Source organism: Prinia subflava, chromosome 27 (genome assembly GCF_021018805.1).
Source record: "Prinia subflava isolate CZ2003 ecotype Zambia chromosome 27, Cam_Psub_1.2, whole genome shotgun sequence".
NCBI classification, from domain to species: domain Eukaryota; kingdom Metazoa; phylum Chordata; class Aves; order Passeriformes; family Cisticolidae; genus Prinia; species Prinia subflava.
Genome location: NC_086273.1, coordinates 1,105,826 through 1,129,879, shown reverse-complemented (window position 1 = coordinate 1,129,879; position 24,054 = coordinate 1,105,826). Strand labels below are relative to the sequence as shown.

At 53.0% G+C, this 24,054-nt stretch overlaps 1 protein-coding gene and 1 pseudogene across 1 annotated transcript; one reads left to right on the top strand and one right to left on the bottom strand.

The window, feature by feature from the left end:
• The first annotated feature begins 15,093 nt into the window (after positions 1-15,093).
• LOC134562450 (zinc finger protein 586-like) lies at positions 15,094-15,781 on the top strand. The gene has a single exon (XM_063419844.1). It carries the CDS (start codon positions 15,108-15,110, stop codon positions 15,720-15,722), a length of 615 nt encoding a protein of 204 aa, XP_063275914.1. The 5' UTR covers positions 15,094-15,107; the 3' UTR covers positions 15,723-15,781.
• Positions 15,782-19,276: 3,495 nt separating this feature from the next.
• Positions 19,277-23,482, bottom strand: LOC134562300 (zinc finger protein 239-like; annotated as a pseudogene).
• Positions 23,483-24,054: the final 572 nt, after the last annotated feature.

The window sequence follows — 24,054 nt, the reverse complement described above, 5'->3', positions numbered from 1 at the left end:
AGCCTCTCTCCAGGGGGAAATCTCCCCCTGCTAGTCCAGCCCGTGGCAATGCTTCCATTCTCTGCTGCTGCTGGGGCACTGGCGGGTCTGGCTGAGCAGGAAAGGTGACCCTGAGCCAGGAGATTTCCTCGGCTGCAGCAAAGCCTGGGCACGCAAAGACCTTCCTGGCACTTTGCCCTGGGCCAGCAGGGATTGTGCCACCAGAGCTGACCCGAAATTTCTTCTCCCAGGCAGTGTTAGGACATGGAATATGGAGAAGCCAGAGCTGACTGTCAGCTTTGCACAGTCCTCCAGAAGGATCCTGTGTGTGAAGCAGCCTGAGAACAGGGTTTGTGTGTCAGGGCAGGGGAATTCAGAGCCCTTTTCTCTCCTTGATATTGAGGGTCTGCACTTCCAAAGGCCCTGCAGCTGCCAAAGGGGCATTTTTCACCTAGATGAGAACAGTTCTACTGAAGCCTGTCCAAACCTGCTTTTCCTGCAAAAAAGCCCCAGGTCTTTTGTGTGTGCACATGTGAGAACTGAAAGATAAAACTACTTTGCCAGGGGAAAGTTATTTTTCTTGTTTCTTTTTCTCGTTTTTATTTCTGGGTGTTTTGGGTTTTTTGTGGGGTTGTTTTTGGTTGGGTTTTTTTTGGTTTTTTTTTTGTTTGTTTTTAGGGTTGTTGGTTTTTACTTTGTTTTGTTTTGGTTTGTTTTGTTTTTTGGTTTTTGGTTTTTTTTTGTGGTTGTTGTTTTTTGTTTTTGTTCTTTAGCTTTTTTATTTCTTGTTTTTTTGGGAGTCTTTTTCTTTTTCATTGGGGGTGGGTCTTTTTGTTCTCGTATGGGGTTTTTTGGGTTTTCTATCTGTTTTCTTTTCTTTTTTTTTTTTTAAATTAACTCCCTCTGGCAGCTCTGGGCAGAGCTCTGTAACTGCATCTGACACTCAGCTGTGGCACTGTGGAGGTGGCCAAGGGGACCTTCCCTGAGCTCTCTGCAGAGGAATCCACATCAGCCCAGGCCGGGGTGGTCAGTGGCCGGTCAGCTCTGTCCAGTGGACGTGGCTCTGGACACTTCCCTTGGAGCATTTCCATGGAGGGAATGCTGGGGCTGCCACCACTGTGGTGTCACAGAAAGGGGAACGCTGGGGCTGCCACCCCTGTGGTGTCACAGAATCACAGAATCACTGGGTTGGAAGAGACCTTCAAGGTCATCGAGACCAACCCACGTCCAAATGCCTCAACTAAACCACGGCACCGAGTGCCACATCCAGTCTTTTTGCAAATACATCCAGGGATGGTGACTCCACCACCTCCCCAGGCAGGCCATTCCAGTACTTTATTATTCTTTCTGTGAAAAACTTTACCCAATATCCAACCTGTATTTCCCTTGGCACAGCTTAAGGCTGGCTCCTCTTATTCTGTCAGTTGCTGCCTGGAGAAAGAGACCAACCCCACCTGACCACAGACACCTTTCAGGGAGTTGTAGAGAGTGATAAGGTCAGCCCTGAGTCTCCTTTTCTTCAGGCTAAACAACCCCAGCTCCGTCAGCCATTCCTCACAGGGCTTGTGTTCCAAGCCCCTCACCAGCCTCGTTCCCTCTCTGGACGTGCTCAAATGTCCCAACGTCCTTCCTAAACTGAGGGGCCAGAGCTGGACACAGCACTCGAGGTGTGGCCTCACCAGTGCCGAGTACAGGGAGAGAATGACCTCCCTGCTCCTGCTGCCCACACCATTCCTGACCCAGGACAGGAGCCATTGGCCTTCCTGGCTACCAGGGCACACTGCTGACTCATGTTCAGTCACTGTCACCAGTGCCCCCAGGTCCCTTTCTGCCTGGCCACTGTCCAGCCACACTGTCCCCAGCCTGGAGTGCTGCAGGGGTTATTGTGGCTAAAATGCAGGACTTGGCACTTGGAATTGTTAAACTTCATCCCATGTGACTCTGCCCATCTATCCAACTATTCCAGGTCTCTCTGTAGAGCCCTCTTCCCTTCCAGCAGATTGACACACGCTCCCAGCTTAGTCATCTGCAAATTTACCAATGAAAGACTCAATCCCCTCATCCATGCCATCAATAAAAATATTGAACAGAGCTGGCCCCAGCACAGACCCGTGAGGAACACCACTGCTCCCTGGCCACCAGCTGCATGCAGCACCATCACCACCACTCTGTGGGCCCGGCCATGCAGCCAGTTCCTAACCCAGCAAAGAGTGCTCCTGTCCAAGCCGTGGGCTGCCAGCTTTTCAGGAGTGTGCTGAGGGACACAGGGCCAAAGGCCTTGCTGAAGTGCAAACAGACAACATCCACAGCCTTTCCTGCATCCACCAGGCAGGTCACCTGCTCATTAAAGGAGAGCAGGTTGGTCAAACACGACCGACTCCCTTTACCCCTCCTAAACCCACGCTGGCTGGGTCTGACAGCCTGGCCATCCTGTAGGTGCTGCATGATGACACTCAGTATAAACTGCTCCATTCCTTTACTGGGTACTGAGGTCAGGCTCACTGGCCTATAATTACCAGGAGCCTCCTTCCCACCCTTCTTGTGAATGGGTGTCCCATTGGTCAGTTTCCAGTCCTCTGGAACCTCACCAGTGAGACAGGACTGTTGGTGGATGATGGAGAGAGGCTTCACAAGCTCATCTGAGAGCTCCCTCATCACCCTGGGGTGGATCCCATCTGGGCCCAGAGATTTATGAACATCCAAGGGGCTCAGCAGTTCTCTGACTGCCTCCTCCTGGATAACAGGGGGACCATCCTGCTCCCTGATACCATCAACCAACCCAAGAGGACAGTTGTCCTGAAGGCAAGTTTTCTTTCCACTAAAATCTGAGACAAAGAAGGCATTAAGCACTCCCCCCTCTCCCTATCTGCAGTTTCTAAGTTCCCTCCCTCATACAATAAGGAGCAAAGGTTGGTCTTACCCTTCCTTCTACCATTAATGTAGTTGTAAAAAAATTTTTTGATTTTCCTTTACAAAAATCACCATTTTAAATTCAAACTGAGCTTTGGCCTCTGTAGTTTTTTCCTACATGCCCTAGCAGTCCCCGTAAATACTTCCTGAGAGACCTGACACTCCTTCCAAAGACGGAAGATCTTCTTTTTATTCGTAAGTTCCTCCCAAATCTCATCACACATCCAGGCTGGATGTTTGCCTCATTTACTTGTCTTTTGGCCATAAGGACAGTCTGTTCCTGTGCCCTCAAGATCTCTGTTTTGAAGCTCACCCACTGTTGCCATGAATTTTCCTGGTTTGCTGAGCGTTCATATTAAAGGAGAAACGTGCAGTTTCTCACGCTGGTGAATTGTAAACACAGGACCATGTTTTGTAAATATTGGCAATGTTATGAATTCTTTCTCCAAGAGAAGGGGAGGTTGAATGACAGCCTCCTGGACCAATGTGACAGGAGAGGTGGCGATACCCTTCTCCAATCCATGGTCACCTTGCCACAGATATATAATGGAAAAATAAACTAAGGGCAGGGTCTTCTGCCCTGCTGCTGTTGATGCACCCAGATCTGTGTCCCCAGTCTGTTTTCCTGGTTGGGCCTCCACGGTGATAACTGGCGCCCAACGTGGTCAAGTTGCAAGCTAGTGAGGAAAGAAAAAAGAAGAAAAAAATCTGCCTTCTACGGCTGCAAAAAGAAGAAACCCACGATGTTCTCAGAAGAACGATTGATGATGGAACTGCTCCACTCCTTTTTGTTGTCCTGTGACGCTGACTTGACCAGGAAACACGTGAGAGAACTGTTTAGCTGGGGAAAGAAACTTGGAATTTTTTATAGTGCTGAAAAAGCACTCTCAATCGATCCATGGAAAACCCTGGCGGAAAAACTTTTTTTATCCGTTCTGAACGGAAATATGAGAGCTAGCGCTCTCTTAGGGACCTGGGGAACAGTCTTCCCACTTCTAAAAGAGGCTGGAGAGGACTTTGAAGTTGATTCTGGGCTTTCGACAGGAAGCAGGACTGGCTCCCCTGCGAGCTCCGTCGCTTCTGACGAGGATTGCTCTGATGCAGGGTTAGAGCCGATGCAGGAGACCCCCACCCCCATGTCGGGGGTTGGGCGCGCCCAGCGGGGTTTTTGGAAGAGCGGGGAAGCTTTTTTCGGTCCGCTCCCCGCGCGGTTGGCCGGGCGGGGAGCTGGGGTGCCAAGGGGGCGGAGCGCTCGGCATCGGGTCCCACGCCGAGCGCGGGGGATCGCCCACGCCGCCCCGGGCCGCCGTGCCGCGGCAACTCCCCCGCTGCCCGCCACCGCTGCGGGGTCCGCCCTGCAGCTGCCGCGCGGAGTTGCGCCGCCTCGGGCCCCCTGCGGGGAGCCGGGGGGGCCGCCGTGCGCGCCGCCCCTGGCGCTGCCGGCGCCGCCCTTTGCCGCCGCCTCCCCGGCCCGCCCCGCCCCGCCGCGACCTGCTCCGCGCAAGATTCGGCAGGCGAGCCCAGCGGGGACGGCCCCTCCCTGCCCCGGCCCGCCGCCGCGCCAAATGCTGTGCGCGGGGTCGCCGCCGCCGCCCACCGCGCCGCGCCCCGCCCCACGCGTCCGGTGCCGGTCCGGCGCCGCGGGGGGAGGGCTGGGCGCAACGCTGCCCGCCGCTGCGGGGCCCCCCGTGCCGTGCGACCCCCCAGCGCCACCGCGCGGCACTGCCGCGCGTCCCCTCCCTGCCGCTCGGGGAATGCCCCCCCGCACCGAGCGGGAGGGGCTCTCAGCTGCCGCTGCTGCCGCCGACCTGGCCACCGACCCATCGGCTGGCCAGGCAGGAGCTGAAAGCTGTGGCCGATCGGCCACGCCTCCCTGCCCAGCGCGACAATCGCCCCCCCACCCAGAGAGGAGTCTGAGCGAGTCACTGTCCCCCGCCCACCCCCCCTACGGGGCCGGGTCGGCTGTGGGAGATGATAACGGGGAAAAAGCGTTTTCTGAGGTGCACGCTTTTCCTGTCGTGAAATCGGATGAGGTTTTTAGTCCTGCATCCCAGGTGAATCAGGCTGCTGAGATAACAGAGCTGCTGCCTGAAGATGCAGCTTTGCCCGAGCCAGTTCAGGGACCTGTGGTTTTGGTTCCACAGCATCATAGCCATGATGACCCATCATGGGCAGTCCCGTTTCCCTTATCAAGGGACGTGGCAGAAAATAATACAAGCTTCACTGAGGCAATTCAATGGATCAGTGCAGAATTTGAGAATCTGATCTTTCCTTATGTAATAAGAGGTTTTGCAACAGTGATGCTTGAACCTCAACAGGTTTTTACCTTTGAAAGAAATTGGAAATTCCTAGCTGGACAAATGGCTGTCGTAAATAGACACCTGCCTCGAGACAATCCCTTGTTTGGGGTCGGAGTTGACCTACTTATGGGGAGGAGTCAATATGCTTGCCCTGATGTGCAAGCTGGCCTTTCTCGCACTGTCTTAGATTCGTGCAGATACATAGGGATATCTGCATTGATAAAAACCAAGTTATCCTTCTCCCCAAAGCAAGACTTCTCAGATATAGCACAGAAGCCAGGTGAACCTTTTCATCGACTTATAGTGCGTCTGATGGATTTTTTAGAGATGAGAGTCCAGGATAGCACTTTAAGAATGATCATTTTGGAGCAATTAGCAAGAAGCCATGCTAATTCTGCTTGCCAGAGGCTCCTGGAAACCATTCCAGAGACTTCTACTGTCCTGGAGATGGTCCAGACCTGTGCAGTTCTAAACACCTGTGATTCTATGGTGATTACCCCAACAGTTGCTTCACAGCCGGCAGAAAAGAGGCAGAATGATGGACATGAGACACAGGCAGATATTCAGCCTAGTGGAGAACAGGAAAAGGAGGCACAGAAAGTGACTCCCTTGTTTTTCTGCGCACAAGGTGTGGGTCCAGACCATACTGCAGAAACTTGCAAAGCAGTGGGTCATGCCGAGCCCACGCCAAGCCCGAAAACTCGGAGGCGAAGAAAAAGACGAAGACGTCAGGGGGACAAAACAGTTTCCCAAGCTCTAGAACAAGAGCAAAATTCTCTGGCTGGTGTACAGCCATCATCTCAAGTGTAGGAAGTGTTGATGTTGCCACATAGCTATGGTCAGTTTTCCTTGGACCTTGCAGTGGGTTTCTACGTCCACATCCTATGTTGCATGCATTCTTTGAGAAAAAGTCAATTGCTCAATTTGTGTTTTCTAAGTTCTCTATCCTCAGGTTCTGCGATCCATGCTAAGAAGGCGGCCGCTGAAAGTCTGCTGAGCTGCCTCAGGTGCATTGGACTGATCCCGTTTAACCTTGTGCATCCTGTGCCACCCTAGTGCCACCCATCAGAGAAGCCTCTTCGAGATCTGATTGACATGGACACGGACTGGCATCTTCTCTTTTCCTACATGGCCTCCATAGAGACTTTGGATCCTGTGGAGCTGCTGGACAAGGACTGACTGAAGCAGTGTGATGCTGAGAGCCAGCGGACTGTTAATCATGGACTCAGAGGAATTGTTTGCTGTGGTTCAGTTTTATGTATGGTAGCCATTGTGACCTCTGTGGGGAAAGGGCACGTTGTTTGGGGGTTGTGGTTTTGGGACAGAACTTTTGGGGTTCAGAAATTTTGAATTGAGTAGTTAAATTTTTCTTGGAATGCTCCTGCCTTTTGCACCGAATATGCCCTTGTATCTTATAAAAATTTAAATATATGAGGGTGTTGGTTGAATTATGTTAGACTATGCTCGAGATATTTTGAGCAGATTATTGCAAGGGGTTCAGGGTGAAACCCTGGGTAGCAAAGGCAGAATCAGACCAACATGTAGCCCTCACACCGTCACCTAAATGAAGGTCGGTGAACTTTATACAGGTTTTTTTTTCTTTCTTTTTTCCTGTCATAGAATTGTTCATTTTTCTTTTTTTGTTTTCTTTTTTAATATACTTAAAAGGGTGAGATGTTGCCATGAATTTTCCTGGTTTGCTGAGCGTTCATATTAAAGGAGAAACGTGCAGTTTCTCACGCTGGTGAATTGTAAACACAGGACCATGTTTTGTAAATATTGGCAATGTTATGAATTCTTTCTCCAAGAGAAGGGGAGGTTGAATGACAGCCTCCTGGACCAATGTGACAGGAGAGGTGGCGATACCCTTCTCCAATCCATGGTCACCTTGCCACAGATATATAATGGAAAAATAAACTAAGGGCAGGGTCTTCTGCCCTGCTGCTGTTGATGCACCCAGATCTGTGTCCCCAGTCTGTTTTCCTGGTTGGGCCTCCACGGTGATAACCCACCTTTCCTGAACTTCTTTGTTTTTAAGGGCTGCTTCCCAAGGAACTCTCTGAGTAAGTCTCCTAAACAGGCCAAAGTCTATTTCTTGTGGAAGTCCAGTGTAAAAGATCACCCAGGGAATGGTCTCCGGTCTTCTCTGAACAGACGAATAAAAAAATACTCACTTGATTACGGACAAAAAGTAATGAGGTTCACTTTGAAATCTTCCTCCTTAAAGGAGCTCAAAACTTACTCCAAACAGCTGCACAGCTCTGGAGACCTGAAAACAATTGAAGGAAGAGAAAGAGCCCATGAAGGATTTCTGTATTTTAAGGAACTCCACATTGGATTTGGGGCTGAGTCCAGAACCCTCAGGCACTGAGAGAAGGTTGGAGAAGCTGCTCAAGGAGTCAGAAGCCAAACTCCAAGTCCCTTGGAGCATCAATGGGCCCCACTGAGGGCAGGGACTGCCCAAGGCTCCCCAGGGACTGCTGAGAGCAGATCCTTGAGGCCAGGAGTGCAGGGAGCCAAAGGCTGTGAGCAGGGAACTGCAATGCTGAGCAAGGCCTGGGCTGGCTGCAGAGAGCACAAAGGCCAAGCCCTGAGCCCAGGCTGGGACAGCAGGGCCTGTCCCTCACGGCTGCCTCGGGGCTCTTTGTGGGGCACTGGGATGGCAGGGGCAGCAAGGACAAATGTCATCAACCTGTGGGACACTGCAGATCCTGCTGGAACCAAGGGGCCGGGGTGACACTGTGGGAAGTTGTGGAACCAAGGGGTCACTGTGGCACTGCTGGGGCCCACGGAACCAAGGGGCCAGGGTGACTCTGTGGGGCCTCCTGGAAACAAGAGGCCACTGTGAGCCTGCAGGGCTGGAACACCCCAGAACACTGAAATGCTGGGGGCAACCAAAGGTTCCTTTACTTGACTCTGGAGCCCAGGAGAAACACCAACCAGATATTCTCAACATGGACAGAGGCAGAGAATATTCTTGGTAGGAGGGGCCCCACAAGGATCATCAAGGGCAGCTCTAAAGTGAATGGCCCACACAGGGATTGAACCCACAGCCTCGGTGATACCAGCACCGTGCTGTAACCAGCGGAGCTAAGAGAGCACAATGACACAACATTTTACTGGCAAAATACAGACAGTCAGGGAACTTAGCAAAGGGCTTAACACAACATGCAGTTCACCATAAAATTCTTATCATAGCATTAACTCCCTAAACTCCATTTAACATAGAAACCTTTTAACCCTTTAGATGACAAGGGCTAAAACAAAATTGTTCCCGGTAAGGTAAGTAGGATTAGAAGAAGAAGAAATGGAGAACACCAGCAAGACAGCAGATCTATAGAAGGACGGGTTCCAGCGTCGCTCACACAGGAACCCCAGGAGAAGGCAGGAACCACACCACGGGCTGGCCTCGTGCTCCAGCTTTTAATGGCTATGGGCCTCCATGGGCCGGCCCCTTGGGTGGGACTTCCAGTTGGTTATCCAATCAGAGTCTACATAGGCAGCAACTGCTGCTACTTTGTGATTGATTAAAAGCTGACCCAATGACAGCTGGGGTAATGCTGTCTCTTCTGTGATTGATTGACAGCTCAGCCAATCAGAGCTGGGCTAGCACTGCCCTGGCAGTGTGATTGATTGACTGCTCGGCCAATCACAGCTGGGTTACCACACCGGCTGTGCACTGTGGTGCCCCATGGACTCAAGGAGACCATTGTGAAACCTGGGGTTCCCCAGGAACCAAGGGTCCCTGGTGACCTTGTGCAGCCCGTGGTGTCACGGAGGAGCCGTTGTGACACAGCGAGGGCGCGTGGAGCCCAGGGGCCATTGTGACACATCAGGGCTCTGTGGAACCACAAAGCCATTGTGACACTGCAAGGCCTGATGGAAGCTGGGACCATTGTGACACTGCAGAAGCAAAAGGGAACATTGTTACCCTCCAGGGCCTCCTGGAACCAAGGAGAGCATTGTGACCCTGTGGGGTCCCACCAAACCAAGGGAACATGGAACAGCTCTGGCTGGCTGGGCCTGCTGGGGCCCACCTGACACGTGTGGCTGCCCTGGGCATGTCGAGGGCTGCTTCTCCTCTGGCCCTGGAGCACTGGGGCTCTGGGCTTTCCTTCCTGTGGGAGAGAACTGTCCTTCTCCTGCAGGGGCCCATGGCCAAAGCTGGGATTCCTCCTCCACATTTGCTTCTATGCAAAGATTGTTCCCAGATTCAATCTGTCAGGAGAGACAGATCTGGCTGCCTTGGCCACCCGGGGGCCACCTCTCCTCTACTTTTGAAACACTGGGACCATGTGCTTTTCCTTCTTATGGGAAAAAGAAAAGCTATTTCAACCAGGCACTCATGGCCAATGTTGGGAATCTGCCTCCAGAATTCCCTTTATCCAAGCATAGCTCCTGGACAAAAGCTGCCAGGACTGAGAAGTCTGGCTGGCCTTGGCTTTCTGAGGAGTGGCACTCATGTGCCTGTGAAACACTGGGGTTCTGTGCTTTCCTTGCTAATGAGGAGAACTCTTCTTCCTGTCCAGGCACCCACAGCCAAATTTCCACCTAGGACAACCCCTAGACAAAAGGTGCCAGGAGAGACAGGTCTGTCTGACTTGGCCTAAGCGTGGCCACCTCTCATTTTCTTCCAAAGCACTGGGACCTTGTGCTTTTTTTCTTACAGGAAAAAAACATCTGTCTTGACTAGGTGCCCATGGAGACACAGTTGGACACAAAAGAATCACGCGACTCACAGATGTCCCAGCAGGAAAGAACGGGCAGAACTTTACTTTCTTTCATATTTATACATTTTTGGCACAAGGTGTGGATTGGAGGATAGGATCACGACCCCTCTGGTTTGACCCACACTGGTCAAGCAGCGAGTCAATGAATTCTTCTCCTCCTCCAGAAAGGAATGTAAATAAAAAACTACCATTAGGTAAACAAATCTATTTTTTATTAAGAGATCGATAGAACCGAGAGAATCTTGACTCCAAGAAAGTAAACATCAGAAGTCTAAAAAATTTCCAAAAGAACAGGGCAACACCCATGGCTGAAATTGGGATCTCACCTCTAAAATTCCTTACATCCAAGGATTGCTCCCAAGTGAAAGCTGCCAGGACAGACAGGTCTGGCTGCCCTTGGCTTCTTGGGGGCTGCCTCTCACCTGCTTTCCAAGCACTGAGGCCCAGTGCTTTCCTTTCTATGGGAAAAACTATCTTTCTTTTCAGATTTTCTCAGGTCAAAATTGAGATTCCTCCTCCCAAATTCCATCTATCCAAGGATTCCCCCATGACAAAAGCTGCCAGGACACACAGGTCTGGCTGGCTTGGCCTCCTAGCAGCCACCTCTCTCCTCTTCTGCCTTTGAAACACTTGGGCTCTCTGCTTTCCTTCCAAAGAATTGTCATTCTTATCAATGCAAAAATGGCCAAAATTGTGATTCCACCACCAAAATTCCCTATATCCCAGGGCTGTTTTCAGACAAAAGCTACCAGGACAGAGAGGTCTGACTGGCCATGGCCTCTAATGGCCCTTTCATCTTGCCCTCAAACACTGGTGTTCCGTGCTTTCCTTCCCGCGGAAAAGAACCGTCCTTCCCCTCCAGGTGTCCATGTCTGAAATTGGGATTCTACCTCTAAAATTCTGGATATCCCAGAGCTGGTCCCAGGCAAAATCTGCCAGTATTGTCAAGTCTGGCTGCCCTTGGCCTCTGGTGACTGCCCCTGCCACCCTGGGGCTCGGTTCTTCCCTTCCTGTGGAGATCACTGTGACACTGTGGGGACCTCATGGAACCAAGGGGATCCTTGTGGCACCCCTGGAGCCCATGAAACCAAGGGGCCACAGTGACACAGCGGGGCTCCATGGAACCCAGAGACCATTGTGACTCTGGGGGGCCTTATGGAACCATGGAAAGCATTCAGAGCCTTCAGGGCCCCGTGTAACCAAGGGGACATGATGGCACCTCAGGGCCTCATGGAAGCAAGGGACCATTGGGACACTGTGGGGGCCCCTGGAACCGAGGGAACATGGAACAGATCTGGCTGGCTTGGCCTCCCAGGGGCCACCTGACAGGGCTGTCTGATCTTGAAATGTCAAGGGCAGCCTCTCCTCAGCTCCTGGAGCACTGGGGCTCTGTGCTTTCATTTCTGTGGAAAAGATCTGTCCTTCTTTTGAGATGTCCAATGTCAAAATTGGTACGTCCCCTAGAAAATTTCCTACATGCAAGAGTATGTCCAAGAAAAAAACCACAGCCCTCAGCTGGCCTTGGCCTTTGGTGGTCACTTTGAATCTGCCCAGGAAACACTGGGGCTCTGGTCCTTCCTTCCTATGGAAAACAAATGGTCTTCTCATCCAGGGGCTATGGCCAAAATTAAAATTTGGCCTCCTAAATTCTCTATAACCAAGGATTACTCCCAGACAAAAGCAGCCAGGACAAACAGGTCAAGCTGGCCCAGTCCTCTGGGGATTTTCTTGGACTGTGAAACAAAGTCTTCAATTGCAAACTGCCCTGAAGAGGGGCCAGGGATCTCCCAAGGTGTAGTTTGGAGGCCTCAGGCACATTAGCACTAGACAGGGACAAAGGAGCTCGGTGCTTGGTGGGAAGGACGCTGAGGAGAGTGGAGGAGAGCCATGGGAGTGTTTAAAGAGTGGTCTCAGAGATGGTGGATCCTTTTCACCTAGTGGAAAACAGCCAGAGAAAGAAAGAATTAATGCCAAGGGCAGCTGAGTTGGTCTAGACTGGACACCAGGAGAAAGGAATTTCTCTTCCAGGGCAGGCCTGTGGTGCAACACATCCCCCAGAAGGACTCTGGAGCAGCCCAAGTCTCTGTGTGCCCAGGCAAAGGCAGGCCGGATGCAGAGCTGTCAGCAAAGGAAGCTGGAGCATGTCCAGAGAAGGGCAACAAGGCTGGTGAGGGGTCTGGAACACAAGTCCTGTGAGAAGCAGCTGAGGGAGCTGGGGTTGTTTATCCTGGAGAAGAGGAGGCTCAGGGGAGACAAGGCAGTGTCAGGGCACAGCTTGGACTTGATGATGTCCAAGGTCTTTTCCAACCTTGCTGATTCTGGAATTCCCTGAAACCATCCTTGCAGCAGATTCAGGATGAGCCCTGGGCCTCCTCTTCTGAAGGTGCAGCAGCCCAGGTCCCTCAGCTTCTCCTCACAGCCCCAGAGCCCATCCTGTCAGTCCTGCAGAGCCTCTGCAGCCCCTCCTCATTGCCCAGAGCAGGGAGCCCCACAGCCAGACACAGCAGGGCAGATGTGCCCCCCTGGCCTGTGGTGCCTCTGGCAAGGGAGCAGCAGAAGGCACTGCAGGAGCCTGCAGACAATTCCTGAAGCACTTGGAGAATGATCCTGCTCCCCAAGGGACGTTCCCATGGTGCCAGCTTAAGGAACTGAAACGGGGACTTGGGCTAGAGAGGAAAGGGCAACCAGGGTGTCTTGGTTTTGGAAGAAAGGTGTCTGCCAGGGAAAGCTGGAGTTTCCCTTCGAATGGAGAATGTAAACTCCCCACCCTTCAGATTATTATAATTTTGCAATTAAGGGGTTTCAGGAAATGATTTGGGAATAGCAATAACAGTTCTTTACTAGGAATACTAAAAATACCAATGTAGTAGTACAAAAAAACAAGCAAAGAAGCAGAAATCCAAGAAACCCTGAAAGGGTCAGAAATACGACCTGACACCTTGTTTCTCAGGGTGTTGGAAGCAGTTCAAATAAATCCTCCTGTAGAAACAAATGTGGTTCTGTTGAAGTAGAGATGATCCTGTAGAAAGGGTCCAGTGGAGGCGAGATGGATCCAGTCTTTCTCTGGAATCCAGTGGAAAACAGGATGGTGTTCCTGAATCTCAGGGTTTTTTAGGTAGGAATGGTTTTCTCCCCCCTCTGGGTTAAGCATCTCCCAATGGGATGATGTAATGTTTTCAGTCATGTGCTGAGCCTTAATTGCCCATTACCAGAAGATATTCCCCCTGGAGGGAGGACAGGTTAGGGAAGAGATAAGGAACATTGCTCCACTGGGTTTTAACAGCTGGCCCATTATCAGAAGGCACCCGCCCCCTCCCCCCTGGAGTTATGAGGCATGGGTCCTACACGAGATAAAGAAAACATCTCCCCAAGCAGTTTCAAGAGATGGAAAAAGAGAATAAACATTGTTGCATAACCCAGGACACAGGCATGGGCTGTTTGCAAGGGAGGGAAGAGAGGTGGACAAGAGGAAGAAATTTGTAGCAGGAAGAACATAGAAAGCCAAAGTGAAGCAAAGGAAATGCTCAGGGCAGTTTAGGGGTGGCTGCCAGGCAGCCCTGGCTCTGAGCAACAACGTCTGCAGGGGCACAGGAAACTCCCAGCTGATGGGAACAAACTTTCTGGCTGACTGCAGAGGCCACCACAAACCTGAGTGGTTTCCCTGCTGTCCCGCAGCCCTTGCTGGCCCCAGGGGCTGATGGCATTTGTGCTCCCTCAGGTTCATCTCCCCACACCAACACCATGGGGGTGCTCACGCCTGCTCTGGGCAGTGCAAACAGAGGCTCCTGAGGCAGTGCTGCCATGGCTGTGCCTGCAAGGATGCGGCACCTGTGTGAGCTGGGGGAGAGGCCAGGGCGGCAGAGGGGGGATGTTGTTGGCAGGTGCATGAGGCCGCTGTGGGACGCTGCCCTGGGGTGTTCAGCGCAGTGGGGATGGATCAGCCCCTGCTCTGCTGCTCCTTCCCGTCTCCCCCAGGGACCTTGCAGAGCCCCAGCCATGCTGTTTGCCCCCAGCCTGCCCACAGCCAGCCTGGGGCTGTTCCCGGGGCTTTTCTGTGCTGAGCATTGGCCTGGGCGTGTTCTGGAGAGAGCCTGGGCAAGAAGCCTGGGGTCCTGTCTTAGGTTGCAATGTAAGATGGAACTAAAAGTATGTAATCAATTACCGTCTGTTAAATATAGGTGGGGCAGTGTTCTTTATCTTTTCTATGACCCCTCTCCAAGGGGTGGTTTCTTCTGTTAATGAGCCAATTGTTAAAACCAGGCAGGGCAGTTTTCTTTATCTCTTCCACAACACATTCTCCCTTCAGGGAGATATCTTCTGTTAATGGGCCGTTGAGTCTCCCTGCATGACTGATTAAATTACATCATCCCATTGTGAGATGCTCCACCCTCAGGGAGGAGCCAGGCATTCCTACCTGGATATAATCTGAGATGGGAAACACCAGAAGCAGCCTGTTTCCACTGGATTCCCAGAGGAAAACCAGACCCATCTACACCACCACTGGGTATTCAGAGAAAAATTCAGCCTTCTACAAGGTCATTGCTTCAACAAAACCACATCTGTGACTCCAGGAGGACTGCAGCCACCATTTGATTGGACTGCTACCAACAGCCAGAGTAAGCAGGTGTCAGGTTCTATTCTGACTCTCTCTGCATTTTGTTTTTTGGTTTGTTTGTTTGTTTTTACTGCTGCATTTTCATTTAAATTTTTAATTATTTAGTTTACGCTGCAATAAAGAGGAAGATGCCCCAGGATTGCCAGGCAGGTGTTATAACACAGGTGAGGAGGAAGTCACTGCCTCTTTCCCCCTCTCCCCTGCTCCATCTCCCAGCCCAGCATGGCCCCCGGCTGCATGACACCCCGCTGCCGACACCGTCCTGCTGGGGCTGCACTGGGGGGATCTCCTTCCCCTTCCCTCTGGCACAGAGGCAAATCCCATCCTCTCCTTGTCCTTCCTCTCCCAGACAAGGAGCTGAGGATGGAGACCAGGGAGGAGAAATCCCCAGAGAAGAACCTCATGGAAGAGGCCATTTTGAGTGGATCCACAGAAGAGGAATCCAGCAGGAAGGAAAAGCACCAGAGATGTCACATTAAGAAGGGCTCCAGACCCATCCAAGGATGCTCTGATGAGGAAATACCCACTCTATTCCAGGGACGTGGTAAGAGATCCAGCCAGAGCTCAGACCTCATGGCCCATGAACAGCGTCATGACAAAGAGAGGCGCTATGAGTGCTTGCAGTGTGGGAAGAGCTTTAGCCAGAACTCCTCCCTGATCCGCCACCACAGGATCCACACTGGGGAACGGCCCTACCAGTGTGGGGAATGTGGGAAGGGCTGCAGAGACAGCTCCAACCTGATTGTCCACATGAGGATCCATAATGGGGAGAGGCCCTATGAGTGTGGGGAATGTGGGAAGAGCTTCAGCCACCGCTCCAGCCTCATCTGCCACCAGAACATCCACGCTGAGGAAAGGCCATGCAAGTGTGGGGAATGTGGGGAGGGCTTCAACCAGAGGTCCCAACTGATCACCCACCAAATGATCCACACTGGGGAGAGGCCCTACGAGTGTTCCCAGTGTGGGGAGAGGTTTCAGACCAGCTCCAAGCTTCTTGTGCACCAGCAGATTCACACAGATGAGAGGCCCTTCCGCTGTCCCGACTGTGGGAAGGGCTTCAAGTACAACTCCAACATCGTCACCCACCGGCGCATCCACACTGGGGAGAGGCCCTACGAGTGTCCCCAGTGTGGGAAGAGCTTCACCCAGAGCTCTAACTTGACCCAACACCTACGGAGACACCGGTAAGGAAAGCCCTGCGAGTGCCCTGACTGTGGGAAGATATTCATGTATGACTGCAACCTCATCCCCCATCAGAGGACCCACATTGGGAAGAGCTCTTCTGACCAACATTTCCCGTGATCCATGATGGGAAAACACCTGCCCGTGGCAATGAATTAGGTTGGATTGAACAAGGTGAGTGTCTGTCAATGGACTCATTATTGTATTTGATCTCATCTCAGGTCCTTGCCAGGGCCAGGACAGGGACTCTCTCTGTCCCCCAGGGAGAAGGGTGTCCTTTCCAGGCAGAGGAAAACCAGTTGGTGTTGTTGTAGTTTTCCCTATATATCGTTTGTGTTATCCCTTCTGTTCTCAATATTGTTTCTGTTCCTATTTGTTCCTTATCCTGTTGCTGTTCCCAGTAAATTGTTCTTCTCCCAGCCTGGCATCTTGGCCTTTTGTACTTTCAGGGGAAGGCTGGAGGGCAGTGAGCAGCAGCACGGTTTTAGCAGGAGCAGGAAATTGGGGAATCCCATTCCTAAAGCCCAGCCCATGGAAACCGAGCATCCCAGCTGGTGCCAGCCCTGGCTGCCCTGGCAAAGAGCCTTGGGAGCAGGTCCCTGGCTGGGGCTGTGGGAGCCTCTTCCCTCTGGTGCCCAGGGACAAGAGTGCAGGGACAGCTGGAGCTGAGTCGGGGCAGGTTTGGGTTGGATTTGAGGAGAAGGTTTTTCCCCCAGAGGCTGCTGGGGCACTGAACAGGCTCCCAGGGAAGGGTCCCAGCTCCAGGGCTCTCTGAGCTCCAGTAGCGTTTGGACAGCGCTGCCAGGCCCAGGCTGGGATTGTTGGGGTGTCCTGAGCAGGGCCAGTAGCTGGACTGGAAGATGCTGAGGGGTCCCTCCCAGCTCAGCCAATTCTGTGGTTCTGGGATCCCATGGTCCTGGGAATGGGATGGAAAATGGTTGCCATGGCAACGGACTCTGGCTGCAGGGCTGAGCTGGTGTCCATGGCAACCACCCCGGCATGGGGTCTGCATGGAGATGCCAAGGCAGCTCCATGGATCCTTGTGGCACCCCTGGAGCCCATGAAACCAAGGGGCCACAGTGACACAGCAGGGCTCCATGGAACCCAGAGACCATTGTGACTCTGGGGGGCCTTATGGAACCATGGAGACCATTCAGAGCCTTCAGGGCCCCGTGTGACCAAGGGGACATGATGGCACCTCAGGGCCTCATGGAAGCAAGGGACCATTGGGACACTGTGGGGGCCCCTGGAACCGAGGGAACATGGAACAGGTCTGGCTGGCTTGGCCTCCCAGGGGCCACCTGACAGGGCTGTCTGATCTTGAAATGTCAAGGGCAGCCTCTCCTCAGCTCCTGGAGCACTGGGGCTCCATACTTTCCTTGCTATGGAAAAGACCTTCCATCTTTTCATATGTCCTATGGTACTCTCCAAAAAAATTATCCTATTTGAAAGGGTATCTCCCAGAAAAAAAACCTGCACTGGCCTTGGCCTTTGGTGGACACCTTGCATCTTCCTGGGAAGCACTGGGGCTCTGTTCCTTCCTTCCTATTGAAAAGAACCAACCTTCTTGTCCAGGAACCATGGGCAAAATTAGAATTTGGCCTCCCATATTCGATATATCCAATGATTACTTCCAGACAAAATCAGCCAGGACAGAAATGTCAAGTTGGCCCTGTCCTCTGGTGATTTTTCTCACACTATGAGCAGAATGTTTTCAATTGTAAACACCTTGGAGATGGCCCAGGGATCTCCCAAGGTGGGGTTTGGAGGCCTTAGGCACATGAGCACTAGACAGGGACAAAGGAGCTCTGTGCTCCTTGGGATGGAGACTGAGGACAGTGGAGGAGAGCCATGAGAGTGTTTAAAGAGATGGTTTCAGAGATGGTGGATCCTTTTCACCTAGTGGAAAACAGCCAGAGAAAGAAAGAATTATTGCCAGGTGCAGCTGGGGAGGCCCAGACTGGACACCAGGAGAAAGGAATTTCCCTCCCAGGGCAGGGCTGTGGTGCAGCACATCCCCCAGAAGGAGTCTGGAGGAGCCCAAGGCTCTGTGTGCCCGGGCAGAGGCAGGCAGGATGCAGTGCTGTCAGCAAAGGAAGGGGCCAGCCAGGTGGGGCAGCCGGGGGATGAGGACAGCCTGCAGGGACAGAGGCACAGAGCAAAGCCCTGGCCTTGGGGCCCTCCAGATCTGCTCCTGCTGCAGGCCCAGGGCCCATCCCAAAGCTGGGGCAGTGTAAGAGTCGGTCTGATGATCCCTCATCTGCCTCATGACTGTCAGAAGCCATGACCCCCAGGGGCCCTGGGCCACAGCACAGGAGTTCTGGCCTGATTCAGGTGGTAGCCAGGTTTCTCCCTGCAGGTACACCCACTGGACCGAGACGTCCCCTCAGAAAGAATGGACGCTGTTACAGTTCCTGGGCCGTGTTTGCCGGGCTGTGTTTGCTCTGTACCTGCTGCAAAGCCCAGACTTGCTTGTCCCAAACCTGCCTGATCTGAATGGTTGCACCTGATTCCCAGAGACACGAGCCTCCTCACAATGACTCTTGGCTCCCCCCACATTGGCTGGGTGCCCCCCAGCCTCTGCCTGCATTGATCGGGTGCCCCCTGCTTCTGAAATGACTAAAAAGCTTCCCCCTGAAGAGAGAACCTCTGAGACCTCCCTGACGGACAAGACAGATCTATTGGCGTGCGCTACGAGGACTGCAAAGGTGGTCTATTGCTTTCCAGCGTCAGGAGGACTCATGTCTGTTTATTGGTAGCTATGACCCCCCCTTTTCCTCTTTTCTCTCTCTCTTTCTTTCCCTTCTATCGCATAATTGAGTGTCTCACTAAAGATACAAGTGATTTTACTTAAACTAAGTTCTCATTGGCTCTTTTTGCACTTTGAAATCAAAACAAACCATCACAACTGCCCATCGGATCATACCAGCCAGCTCCCACCTGGGCCTTGGGGCAGCAGGGACAGCACCCCAGGAAAGGCCTGCGTCTGGCCAGCTCCGGCCTGCAGATCAGCAAAAGCTTCCTCCTCTGCAGGGGCTTTGGCCACTCACCACGCTCCCCAAGGAGTGCTCACAGCCCCAAGGCTGCCGCAGCTCCAGGAGCCTTTGCACACTGCTGCCAGGGATGCCCAGCCTGCCACTGCCTGCACTCCATCCTCCCTCTGCCTCCCTGCCAGCCAAGCCCCTTGTGCACTTCTCACCCTTTGCCTCAGCCTTTGTGTCCACTGCAGGTGCTGACAGAGCTGTCGGCGATGGCGCAGCAGCAGGGCAGCCCCAGCCTTGCGCTCTCTGTGACACCACAGCCATGGAAGGCCCAGCCTTCCCTCCCTGGAGACGCCCCAAGGCCAGCGGCCACAGCTGCGGCCCGGCACCACAATGCAGCGGCCCAGCTCTGGCCTCCTGTGCATTCCTCTGCACACAGCTCCCAGAAGGTCCCTTTGGCCACCTCCACAGTGCCACAGGCAATGATGGAGAGCAGCTGGGGGAGATCATTGCCCAGCTCCCTCATCCCCCTAGGGTGGATCCCATCTGATCCCATACACCTGTGGGCATCTGAGTGGCTCAGCAGGTGACCAGCTGCTTTTTCCTTGATGACAGGGGGCTGTTCTGCTCTGTGACCCCATCCACCAGCTCAGGAGGACATTTGTCCTGAGGACAACCTGTCTTAATGTTGAAAACTGAGCAAAGAAAGTGCTCATGACCTCAGCTTTCTCCTCATCTCTAGCTACTGTATTCCCAATTGCATTCAATAAAGAGTGCAGGTTGTCCTTGCCCCACCTTTCTCCATTTATGTATTTGTTAAAACATTTTTATTAGCTTTCACAGAAATGGCTAGGTTAAGCTCTTCTTAAGCTTTCACATCTCTAATTTTCATTCTCATGACCTAATGACATCCTTAAATATTTCCTGAGCAGCCTTCCGTTTATTTCAAAGGTGGTGCACCCTCTTTTTCGCCCTGAGTTCCTGCTAAAGCTCCCTGCCTATCCAGACCAGTCGTTCTCCTTGCCAGCTCACCTTTTGGCACATAGGCACAGTCTTGTGTCTTCAAGATTTTTTCTTGAAGTATGTCAGTTCTTCCAGGACTCCTTTGTTTAAGGCCTCCTTCCCTGAAAAAACCAGTACCTAATTCAGTAGTCTCCAAATCAACATCCTGAACAGGCCAAAGTCTGCCCTCTGGGAGTCCAGTGCAGAAGTTTTGTTGATGCCCCCTCCTTGTTTAAGTGAATATTGCAAACTCGATTATTTCATGGTCACTGTACCCCAGATGGTCTCTGAGCACTACATCCCCCAGCAGCCCTTCTCTGTGTGTGAACAGCAGGAAACAGAGTTTTCTTGGGAGTGGCAAGAGAAGGAAAGCTCCCCAAAGTGCAGCTGGGAAGGGTCAGCCTGGAGGGGAGTAGAAAGAAAAGTCCCTGCCAGGGTAGAATGTTGGTGCAGGAGGTGTCCCAGCGTGAGTCTGGGCCATGGCCTGGCTGTGTGTGCCAGGAGCCGGCAGCGCTGGGTGCAGGGAGCCCAGGGAGGGCCCAGAAATGCTGGGCTGAGAAATGCTGGGGGCACAGCGAGATGGGTGAGTGCAGCCAGCCAGGGCACAGGAGCAGCACGCACAGGGGGCACAGCCTGCAGGAGAGATGGCCCAGGGCTGGGCAGGGCTGACAGGGCCACAGGCACCCAGGCCTTTGTCCCCTGGGCTCTGGCAGCGCCTCTGCAGCCCCACAGAAGGAACTTTGCTTTCAGGGGCTGCACTTTGGTCCTCCCTGGCCCCTTCCTGAGGAGGCTGGCAGGGGTTGCAGTTCTGTGACATTTGTCCTTGCTGCCCCTCCCATCCCACTGCCCCACAAAGAGCCCCGAGGCACCCGTGGGGACAGGCCCTGCTGTCCCAGGCCTGGGCTCAGGGCTTGGCCTTTCTGCTTCCTCCAGCCAAGTTAGGCCTTGCTCAGCATTGCAGCTCCTGCTGCTGTGCCCCAGGCTCGCTCGCCCGGCGTTGGAAAGGGACTTGAGGGACCTCGGTCCCCTCGGGCGGCGCATGGGAGAAAACAACAAACTCCTCTGGAGGGTGGAGAACAAACTTTTAGTTGCAAACTTCAGAGAATGAGGTACTTGGGAAATCTTAAATGAGAATGGAACTTCATTAAATCACTGCACACAGTACTGACTGAGCAAACTCTAACCTGTCCAAGTTCTCCAGATTTTGGGCAGAGGAAGTCAGGAGAAGAGAGAGAGGCAGAGAGAGATCCACAGTTGCCTTTGGATCCAACATCATCTCAGCTGCTCTGAGCACTGGGGCTGTGGGATGTGTCAGTGTCACAGCCGTGTCACAGCCTCACCTGCTCTGGTCCCTCTCACAGGTGGGGTTTTTGGGGTGCCAGGGGCTTGGCAGACACTTTGGGGCCGGCCCAGAGGCTGCAGTGGCTGGGTCACTTCCACAATTGGGGCAGTGACCACTCCACCTATCTACACAGAACTTGCCCTGGCCTCCAAACACACCCTGGAGATGTCTGGGGCCATTCATCATTTCTCTGCTCTCCAGCACCGAGGCAATGGACTCTGGCTGCAGCTCTGTGCTCGTGCCCAAGGCAACCACCCCTGGCAATGGGGCTCCATGGAGCTGCTCTCAGGAACATCCCCCAAGAGTTGGGGAGTGCCCCAAAACCGCCTCAGAAATGTGAGGTACCCAAAATCTCTACAAGAACTTGGAATATCAAAAACTCCCTCAGTAATGGGCTCTCCCTCCCTTCACCATCCCAAAGCTTTGGCTGTCCCATTCCAGACCCCAACCCACCTCCTCAGTCCTAACCCCAAGCCATCCCCCCCCAATGCTGGACATCAAGACCCGCTTCTCCAGCCCTATTTCCCCCATTTTACACCTCCCAATCCCAATCCCACCCCATGCAATGCCTACCTCACCCCTCCTGATTTGCAACCCACTTCACCCAATCCCCTTGCAACCTCATCCCACCCTGACAGGCTGTGGAATCAAGGAATTTTGGGGTAGGATTGAGTAGTTTTCAGTGGCATTGAGTGGTTTTGAGATGACAGAGCAAACCCTCTTGTCTCTTTGAGAGCCAAGACATGGAGAAAACTGCACCAAATATCCCCAAAACCCCATGAATGCTCCAAAGTCTCTCCCTGAATCCTACATGCCCTTGAAACACTAATAAAAAGTAGGGCTTTAAAAACCTTTGATGAATTTGTGGATTTCCCCCCCAGTTTTCTGTCTTATAAAGGGAGGAAGATGAATCAAAATAATATTTGGGACCACCAAACCAAAAGCCCACCAGCCCACTGTCTTCTCAAGGCACATCTCTGGGAATGTGGGTCACCAGGTTGCTGCCCAGTGTGGGTCCTCTGAAGCTGGATGAAGTTGGAGCAGGGCAGGAAGCTCTTCCTGCAGTCATGGCACTCACAGGGGTTCCCTTTGTGGTGGCTTTGTTTGTGTCTGTTAAAGTGAGAGCTCCTGCAGAAGCTCATCCCACCAATGGGACACTCATTGGGCTGTTCCTTGGTGTGGATCCTCTGGTGGCAGATCAGGTTGGAGCTCCTGCTGAAGCTCATCCCACAATTGGGACACTCATTGGGCTGTTCCTTGGTGTGGATCCTCTGGTGGCAGATCAGGTTGGAGCTCCTGCTGAAGCTCATCCCACAATTGGGACACTGGTTGGGCTGTTCCTTGGTGTGGATCCTCTGGTGGCAGATCAGGTTGGAGCTCCTGCTGAAGCTCATCCCACAATTGGGACACTGGTTGGGCTGTTCCTTGGTGTGGATCCTCTGGTGGCAGATCAGGTTGGAGCTCCTGCAGAAGCTCATCCCACAATTGGGACACTGGTTGGGCTGTTCCTTGGTGTGGATCCTCTGGTGGCGGATCAGGGGGGAGCTCCTGCTGAAGCCCATCCCACATTCCCCACACTGGGAGGGCCTCTCCCCATTGTGCATGCGCTGGTGGGTGATGAAGTGCGAGTTGTGCTTGAAGCCCTTCCTTCATTTGGGGCAGTGCTAAGGGGCTCTCCTCTGTGTGAATCTGCTGGTGTTCAAGGAGATCTGAGTAGGTCTGAAACCTTTTCCCACACTCGGGACACTCACAGAGCCCCTCCCTTGTGTGGATGCATTGGTGGGTGATCATTTGGGACCTCTGGTTGAAGCCCTTCCCACATTCTCCACACTTGTATGGCCTTTCCTCAGCATGGATGTTCTGGTGGCGGATCAAGTGGGAGCGCCAGCTAAAGCTCTTTCCACATTCACCACACTTGTAGGGCTGTTCTCCGGTGTGGGTGCTCTGGTTGGCGGATCAGGCTGGAGCTCTGGCGGAAGCTCTTCCCACGTTCCCCACATTGGAAGGGCCTCTCCCCAGTGTGGATGCGCTGGTGAACGCGGAGCTCTGAGCTGGTCCAAAACCTCTTCCCACACTGGGGACACTCGTAGGTCCTCTCGCCAGTGTGAGTCATTTGGTGGGTGATCAGTTGGGACTTCCAGTTGAAGCCCTTCCCACATTCCCCACACTTGTATGGCCTTTCCTCAGCGTGGATGTTCTGATGGCAGATCAAGTTGTAGCACAACTTGAAGCTCTTCCTACATTCCCCACACTCATAGGGCCGTTCCCTGGTGTGGGTCCTCTGGTGGCGGATCAGGCTGGAACTCTGGCTGAAGTTCATCCCACATTCCCCACACTGGTAGGGTCTCTCCCCATTGTGGCTTTTCTGGTGGCAGATGAGGCTGGAGCTCTGGCTGAAGCTCTTCCCACATTCCAAACATTTCTACGGCTTCTCCCCATCATGAAGCTCGTCATGGACCCCCAGATCTGATCTCTGGCTGGAGCTCTGTCCTTCTTCCTGGCACATGGTGGGTCTTTCCTCCTCAGAGGACCCTGGGATGAGTCTGCAGCCCCTGCTCCTGTGGGATCTCCACGGCTTATCTTCCCCATTGGATTCCTGTGCAGTGGATCCAGTCAAAATGGCCTCTTCCATTTCGATGTTTCACTGTCAGGATTTGACCTCCCTGGTCTCCATCCTCAGCTCCTTGTCTGGGGGAGGAAGGACAAGGACAGGATGGGATTTGCCTCTGTGCCAGAGGGAAGGGGAAGGAGATCCCCCCAGTGCAGCCCCAGCAGGACGGCGTCGGCAGCGGGGTTGTCCTGCTGCCAGGGGCCATGCTGGGCTGGAAGATGGAGCAGGGGAGAGGGGGAAAGAGGCAGTGACTTCCTCCTTACCTGTCTGGCTTTCCTGGGACATCTTCCTCTTCATGGCAGCCTAAACTAAAAAATTAAAAATTGAACTAAAAATGTGGGACCAAAAACACCCCAAAAAACCACAGAGTCAGAATACAACCTGACACCCGGTGTTGGTAGC

What these genes read in the sequence shown, in the direction of transcription:
- LOC134562450 (XM_063419844.1), top strand. Translation starts at nt 15,108, where the DNA reads ATGGCCCATGAACAGCGTCATGACAAAGAGAGGCGCTATGAGTGCTTG.